Raw genomic sequence first — 8552 nt, forward strand, 5'->3', positions numbered from 1 at the left:
TAGCCCTCTGCTGTCCCCTCTCCAGCAGTTCCCTGTCCTTCTGGAACTGGGGAGTCCAGAACTGGACCCAGTGCTCCAGATGGGGCCTCCCCAGGACAGAGTAGAAGGGGAGGATGACCTTTCTTGACCTGCTGTCCACGCTCTTCCTGATGCCCCCCAGGATGCCATTGGCCTTCTTGGCCACAAGGGCACATTGCTCTTGTTGTTCGTGGTCATCCTGTTGTCCACCAGGACTCCCAGGTCTTTTTCCTCAGAGCTGCTCTCCAGCAGGTCAGCCCCCAACTACTCATATTTACAGATTATTTTTTTCTATGATGAGTCTGTTAACAAATACATGGAGTTGGAGAAACAGTTGCTCCAAAGTTTAGAAAAACTTGCATTTCCTGACAGCCTTTCAGCCTTTTCTTGTCATTTGTGCTGTTTCTACCTTTCTATATCCAATGGCTTCTGTTTCCATGTAGGTGTTACCACAACAGGAGTGATTTGTGAATGTGTTTGTGGAGTATATTATTGCTATGGCCATCGTCCTACGTCTTCAGTCCAGTGTCTTTTGTAAAATCACCTCTCTGCCTGTATCCCAAGCAACTATCCCTGTTTTTCCCAGTATGATAATTTCCACATGAGCCTTTGGGGCTCATCTGAGACCCTGCCGCTTCTTGGTGCTTGTTCTATGGGGTTTATTCCAAAAATACATGAAATTATGTGAACTTAGGTTATTGCCTAAGTGAAGAACGCATTCCACCCGCAAAGTCATCAATTTTTATCTTTATTTTATTAAAAAAAAGAAATCACTTTACTTAAAAGCATCATTTTCACATAGACAAGCCCATTCTCCCCACCCCAAAATTCTTCTGTTCATTGACTGTGACACCAAAATGATCTTGGCATGTATCAGCTCAGCAAAAACAATGTGGAAAAAACGCTACGAACGTCACGGAAAGGTTTTGATTACGAGGCGTAGATATGGAAGTGAAGACTGCAATACTTGTATGCATGTCTGAGGAGAGACTATTCGTGGCCTGGAAATTTTAAGAGATGCTCAGAACTGTGGCTGAAAACTGAGGGAAAACTGTTGATGAGAAGGACGTCGATTTTTTACAGGAGGATTTATGACAAATCGAGCACCTTCTAAGGCTTTTTATAAAGTCCCTTATCTTCAAAGAGCCCTCCTGTTGATGCGAAGGATGCCAATTTTTACAGGAGGATTTATGACAAATCGAGCACCTTCTAAGGCTTTTTATAAAGTCCCTTATCTTCAAAGAGCCCTCTTCCTCCTTTGTACTTTGGAAGGGAAAGTGATATAAAGCTCAGGCAGCGATAGCATCCCTCCCCCATAAAATCCTCGCTGGCTTCACCGCCAGCTGAAGAGTTTCATTACCTCAGAACTAAATCATGTTCTCCTGATGCCACAGTCGCTTGCCAAGACCAAGATGATAAATATTTGAATTTCTGTTAGGCCTCGGAAAGGGGCTTCTTCTGACGCAGCTCAGGGGGGAGCGGATGCGATCATGTGTGTGTAGGAACACTTGGAGAGCGAAGCCCGTGTTGTCTTCCCCTCCTCTTCCTCACCACCCTCTCCCCGGATGACGGGGGGCTTTTGCTTCACGCAGCAGGTGAAAGTGGCGAGGAAACCCGCCCGGAAGCGCTTGTTCATGAAGCAGTAGATGATGGGGTTGACGCAGGCCGAAGTGTAGGACAACAAGTGGATGAAGGAGATGGGGGCCCCCGAGAGACGCTGGTCGGCCGAGGCGGTGTCGAAGGCGCGCCAGGCGTTGACGCTGAAGATGGGAGTCCAGCAGAGGAAAAACAAAACCACTATCACCATCAGCATGCGGATGACCAGCTTCTTGGCCACCAAGTTGGCAGAGGAGCTGCTGCTTCTCACCCTCTCTATTTTGCTGTGGCTGGTGACGGAGAGCTGCTGCAACGGCATTTTCTTCCTCCTCTTGGTTTTGTTGAGGTAGCATCCATCTCCATCCTCGTACTTGGCGCTGCAGGTACTTATTTTTCTTTCTGTGCATACAAATCAGTACTTAAATAGTTGGCAAAATATCTCTGAGCAGTGATTCAAAATACAAAATTAAGTAGGGAATTAAAATCTAAATAAATAACATAACTGGGGAGGGACTCTTTATGAGTGAGTAGAGCCATAGGACAAGGGGTAATGGTTTTAAACTGAAAGAGGGGAGATTTAGATGAGATATTAGGAAGAAATTCTTTCCTGTGAGGGTGGTGAGACACTGGTAGAGGTTGCCCAGAGAAGCTGTGGCTGCCCCATCCCTGGAGGGGTTCAAGGCCAGGCTGGATGGGGCTTTGAGCAACCTGGTCTGGTGGGAGGTGTCCCTGCCCATGGCAGCGGGGTTGGAACTCCATGGTCTTTATGGTCCCTTCCAACCCAAATTATTCTATGATTCTAATTCATGGCTGAACAACTGCTGCAAAGAAAGCACTGTCTTAATTCTGAGTCAGTTGTGTCCCAGCTGCTCTGTACCTGCCATGTCCCAATATATGTCCTGACTCTATACTAGCTGGAGAAAAAGATGTACGAGCAATGTTTTATTAAGTATTTATTGAAGATTATTTTAAAGATTATATCAATCTGAAACGTCCTGACTCTATACCAGCTGGAGCAAAAGATGTACGAGCAATGTTTTATTAAGTATTTATTGAAGATTATTTTCAAGATTATATCAATCTGAATTTGGCAATTTTTATGGTTGCAGCTTTTTACAGAAATGTTCCTCATCCATGGCCAGAAAAAAACCACCATTGCTATTTCTATAATAAGCAAATTAGAAATTTAACATACCCTGCCTTTGCAAACAAGCCATAGGTGAGGAATTAATTGGTAGTGAATAATGGAACAAGTTCATTCAACAACTGCATCTGGTAGGTTCATGACTGTACCTGACCATAAAGATTACTTTTGCAAATACAAAATTTTGCGTTTAGTAGCCTCAAGATGCCTGCTCGTATCTTTAACACCAACTTTGAAAACTCCAACTCAAACAATTAAATGTATTGTTACCTCGTGAAGATTTTTTCTGGCTGGCATCAAATTTTATTCCTCTGTAGAGTTCCAAAGAAATTAGACCATAAGCAACCATCATTATAATCCCAGGTATAAGAAAGAGTATGAGCAGCAGGAAAGTGTACCTAAAGAACCAAAAGACAAACTGAGACCGGGGAACAGCACAAAAGCAGAAAAATTCCTTTTTCTTCAGGTGAGACTTGGTGGGGGCCGTATCGTTCCTCAGCACAGGAAGGACATGGACCTGTTGCGGTGGGCCCAGAGTGGGGCCACAAAGATGCTCAGAGGGGCTGGAGCACCTCTGCTGTGAGGACAGGCTGAGAGATCCAGAGGGGGGCCATGAAGATGCTCAGGGGGCTGGAGCACCTCTGCTGTGAGGACAGGCTGAGAGAGTTGGGGGTGTTCAGCCTGGAGAAGAGAAGGCTCCAGGGAGACCTTAGAGGTGAGACACTGGACCAGGTTGCCCAGAGAAGCTGTGGCTGCCCCATCCCTGGAGGGGTTCAAGGCCAGGCTGGATGGGGCTTGGAGCAACCTGGTCTGGTGGGAGGTGTCCCTGCCCATGGCAGGGGGGCTGGAACTCGATGATCTTTAAGGTCTCTTCCAACTCTAACCATTCTATGATTCTGTAGCTCAGTAACGTTGCTGCTTGATAGGGTCACTATTTACTCACTCTGCCTGCACATGTGGGACCCGGAGCACTGTCTCCCCCCTCACCCCTCTGCCCCTGCTCTCTCTAAATGACCACCAAAAGGGTTGGGTTCTCAGGAAGGAAATTTGCAATCTCTGCAAGTTTTCATATTCTGCACACGGATGGACCGTGTCCAGGTTTTTCAAAGATTCATTGAGGATTTCTCTGAAAATATTCAAATTTACGTATGAGTGAGTGAAAGCAGCATTGAGGAGTGACAGATGCTTCCTTAGCAGTGACAGCAGAGGCTTAGCAGACCATAGAGTGAGAGTTATTGTCATGTTGGGTATCATCCCTATGACAAAGGGAGAAAAGCCACACAAGTGTCAAAATGTAAGCAGCTTTAAAATATTACTTTTTTTTTTTTTTTCTCCCCACTTCTCAACTAAGCACGACGGCAGCGTAAATGTTTGCTGAAGGTTAATACTTGATTTTCAATAGGCTTAAGGCTACCATGAAATCCTGTTTTCCACCAGATAATTACACCTTTGCTAAGGAAGGGGTTATGTCTTACCAGGACTGCTGAATGACATCGCTCGGCCACAGGAGCCGGCACATGTTTGCCGTGGTGTTGTTGTACTTGGTGAAAGGGACCAGCTTGCTGTAGATGGGGTAGGGTGACATGATGGTGAAGGAGACACACCAGGTCGCAGCAATCACTTTCAAGGCGTGAGATTTTGTCTGCCAGACCCGGGACTGCAGCGGTTTGCAAATGGCACTGTATCTCTCCAGAGATATGGCCACCAGGTTGAATGTAGACACGCTTACAGAGACACCTAGAGATATATATATATATATCACATAAAGGAAAAGATTTAAATGTTTAAATTCCTTCCTTTAAATGTTCATACTCTTTTCAAATATTCTTGCTAACTTCTTGTATACATATAGAATCATAGAATCATCTAGGTTGGAAGAGACCCTTGGGATCATCGAGTCCAACCATCTACCCTACTCTACAAAGTCCTCCCCTACACCATGTCCCTTAGCACTGCATCTAATTTATATACAATTATATACAATTAAAAATACAGCCGCCTATTTATAAGCTAAAATATATATAAATATCACACTGATTAAGCCAACAAAGAGTGTGTGAGCAAAGGACCAAGTCTCCAGACTGAAGTTCCTGCTCTGGACTTCTCTAGCTCCAGAAATCCAAGAGAAAAGATTCATTCTGTCAAACCAACCAATTCTGACAACGGGGAAAGAAGACACTTTTCCTCCTAATTCTTCTCTTTGCTGCTGTGGTTTGTACACTTGAGTTATCCCACCAAAATTCAAACAAGCACTTGGAATCAACAGGATTATTATCCTGTTAATGACACTTTTAACACAGAAGTTCACATTCCCTCTTCTATTGTTTTAATTTATATAAGTGTCTTGCTTGACTGGCGGTCTGGTTTTCTCGTTCAAGACAATTAAAGGTGTTACCACTTTTTTGATTAGGTGCTAATGGAGTTGCAAAGCAGGAGAAATGAAGCAGAATCTTTGTCCTGAACTTCTCCTGCTCAGATATTATAAAATATAACCGAGTGGGCTGCGTTTCTGTCACCGAGGTGCTCCAGTTTATCACTGAAAGATCACAGGTATTTCTTCTTCAGTTTTTCACAGATTTTTTTCTATCAGTGAATGAGCTTTTACTTAATTTCTGTAAATCTTCTAACGCAGGTCAAAATATAAAATGCCAATATCTTTGCAGCTTGTTTTGCGTAAATTATCTGTAATTTAAACTAAGTCTTAAAGTGAGAGATTAAGAGCACAGGGGATACAATGGGAGCCAGGGTCTGTCTGTCAGTAGAAGCCCCTGTGAACCTGAATTGCTAATGGGAAATATCCACATTCTGAGTCTTAAAATAAAACACCTTCGTAATGAAAAACTTCGTGTTTGAAAACATTTGCCTGGTTCCCTCTCATGAAGTAATTTACGCAGAGTGAAACAAGAGGAAGATGACGATGCCATGGTAGTTTTTTATGGCATTCATTATAATTGTTTAAACATGCCCTTTAGATTTATTGGCTTTATCTACAAAAAGATGTTGATTTCCCATTCGCACGCTTTCGGCGTGTACTTTCACACCACATCAAAGTGCCCAAGGGCACGGGGTTGAAAGGGGACCTGAGGTTTCTCCCAGCAACTGAGGGTCTCCCAAGGCAGCAAAAACTTTACATAATGTTCTCCTTTGGGTTGTTTTTTGTTTGGTTGGTTTTTTTCCTTTTCAGAAATAAGCAAACGCACAGGAAGTATTGGAAGTGAGAAACAAGCAAACGCACAGGAAGTATTGGAAGTGAGACAAAATCTCTTACACAGACACACGTAATCCAGGAATTTTGAAATTCTGGCTCTGCAACAAAAAGGGGCTGTGGGAAGGTGTGTAAATGTGGGGGCTTCTTAAAGCCAGCCTCCAAAACCTGTATCTGCATTTTGTGGTCTCCTGGTGAGCTCTGAGCACACCAGGCTCTAATTTCCGACTCCGCAAATGACACCTGCTTTGGCCAATTCATTTTTTTTTCTCTTATATCACCGCTACTAAAAACCTGTGGGTCAATTCTGTCCTGGTGATGGGGAAGGAAGCACATGTGTTGGGTTCCTCCTTAAAACTTGCTCAGACACCAGATTCCTCACCTGATCCAAACCCGACACTTCTGTGTGTCATCGTTAACATTAAAGAGGTGCCTCTGAGTTTTCCAGACCAGGCTGAGGAAACCAGAGTCATGGAGATTTGCACCATAAAGTTGTTTCTTCATGATTTTGGCAACCGTTCAGTTGCAGGTGGAAACCACCAGCCCTTTAGCCAACTTCTCCCGTATCTCGTTAGCCAGCTCTTCAAAAATGAGTACAAACTTCCAAGACTTACCCATGAAATAAGTGGCAGTTTTGCAGACAGCACTGCCGAAAATGAAGTCTTTCAGCAGGTTGGGGATGAGGGTGAAGGGCATGCAGAAGACACAGAGCATCAGGTCGCTGACCGCCAGCGACAGCAGGAAGGTGTTGGTGACCGTCCTCATCCGCTTGTTCCTTATCAGCACCGTAATGACCAGGATGTTCCCCAAAACGCTGAGCAGAAATATCAAACAGTACAGCAGGATCCGAATTATCTGATGCATATCTGGAAATTGTAACCAGGGAAAAATCAAGTTATACAGCCTGTAGACTAGTAGTAGATGTTCCATCCTTTAATCTAAAGGTAAAAGCCTTCCTGCGTTGTTTTACTGAGGTGTATGCCTTTACACCAGTGCAAAAATCAGAGGAGGTTCTGAAATTCTGAAACTTATTCTGCTCCACCTGACTTACACAGCGTTACAGTACCATCCCTGCAATACAAGGAACATTTGGAGAGCAAAATGCAACTTCTCACAACCAGGTTGTGCACCCGGGGAGTTCCTCCTTCAGGCAGAAGTAAGAAACACCACACAGCAACCAAAAACATTTTAATACCTGGATATGTATATATATATTTCAGCCTGAGAGTGCTATAATTTCATATTTAATCACTTTCATACATGGTATCAGATGAGGTAACTCCATTGCCCAAAGAGCAAAAAATCATGTTTCTCCAAGTCCTTAGCAGAGGGACTTTTTGCATTTTATGTCCGACAGTGCTACTGGTCTAGTTTTCCATTATATCCAAGTTTTGCTCTACTTAGATTTTTAACATAAAAAAAACCAGCACACACTGAAGTCTTTCCTGCTCGTTTCTCATCCTAAATTATCAGCAAGCAGCTGATTTTGTACTCCCTCACAGGAAAAAAAAAAAAAGCCTTGTGTAGCTGTTTCTTTCCATAGCACCTCTGCTGCCAGCTTAGAGCTAAACCTGCCTGGATAAAAAATAATCTATTTTTCTATACATACATACCTTTAGAAGGGTAAGGTGGGTCGTCCACGCAGTAAAAAGTGTCATTTTCCAAGATGATGTCGCAGAGGAAAGCAGTGATATTGGTAGCGTTCCCGAGGAAGCTGGCATCAACTATTTCCATTCTTGGGGCTCCACAGGTTGGCTTTGAGGAGGAAGAGGGTGGGTTTGGTAACTATCTGCCCATTCTTTCCGTAAACAAACACATTCCTGGACGAAATCTTCGGGAAGAACAGGAGGGGTGGGAGGAAGCTCTTGGAACTCTTCGTCAGGAGCAGCCGACACACAGAGCCCTGTGGAGATTTATTCCGGGGGGGCACAGGAGGCTGTTGGGGAAAAGCAAAGCACTTCTGCACATACACACTCACACGTGTGCACCCACATCCACACACACACATACACACACACACACACAGAGCCCCTCCGGTACTTTTTTAGATCCACCCTCTGCCGTTACTGGCCTACTGTTGGGATTATAAACAGGCTAGGAAAAAAAAAAAAAAAAGATTACAGCATTAACCCCTTGCAAGGTTGCCTCTGCTCCCATCTCTGCTGCCTTTCTCAGAGGGAGCCTGCATTGCCACGGCCAGGAAATCACAGCCAGTGAGTGATGAGGGTGATAAATCCCTCTCTCGACCAACGACGGTGGGACATGGTAAGAGCAGCTGAATGAAAGGGCAGAGAAGAGAAAAACATCGTGAGGATTTTGCCTGCCTGACGTGACAATGATTCTTACCATCACATTTTTCAGAGCGTGCTCAGAAAAAAGAGGAGCTGTTACATTTATCTCCTTTGGTGAAGGACTAACTTCAAAAAAACTGAAACTAACTAAAGCACTGTAGCTGCGTGACCCAAACCCCAGTAAGTCAAGGGAAAGACTCTCTGATTTACACGTTCTTGGACCAAACCTTATGAAAGTGTGACATGAGAGTGGTTGGTTCATAGTCTGTGGGCTTCTGCTTGTACAGAATCATAGAAT

General features: G+C 44.1%; 1 protein-coding gene across 2 annotated transcripts; it reads right to left on the reverse strand.

Annotated features, from left to right (window-relative positions):
- Positions 1–1252: 1252 nt before the first annotated feature.
- CCKAR (cholecystokinin A receptor) lies at positions 1253–7909 on the reverse strand. 2 transcript variants are annotated; one of them, XM_014937054.1, is made up of 5 exons: positions 7577–7909; positions 6578–6829; positions 4234–4495; positions 3029–3156; positions 1253–2013 (listed from the first exon to the last, which is right to left on the reverse strand). In XM_014937054.1, the coding sequence occupies exons 1-5, from the start codon at positions 7695–7697 to the stop codon at positions 1487–1489; spliced, it is 1290 nt and encodes a 429-aa protein (XP_014792540.1). In that variant the 5' UTR covers positions 7698–7909; the 3' UTR covers positions 1253–1486. The 2 variants fall into 2 exon arrangements, with proteins under 2 accessions (XP_014792540.1, XP_014792541.1); XM_014937055.1 differs by lacking the exon at positions 7577–7909 and adding an exon at positions 7159–7227.
- Positions 7910–8552: the final 643 nt, after the last annotated feature.

This window comes from Calidris pugnax, unplaced genomic scaffold, assembly GCF_001431845.1.
Source record: "Calidris pugnax isolate Ruff unplaced genomic scaffold, ASM143184v1 scaffold49, whole genome shotgun sequence".
In the NCBI taxonomy this organism is placed as follows: domain Eukaryota; kingdom Metazoa; phylum Chordata; class Aves; order Charadriiformes; family Scolopacidae; genus Calidris; species Calidris pugnax.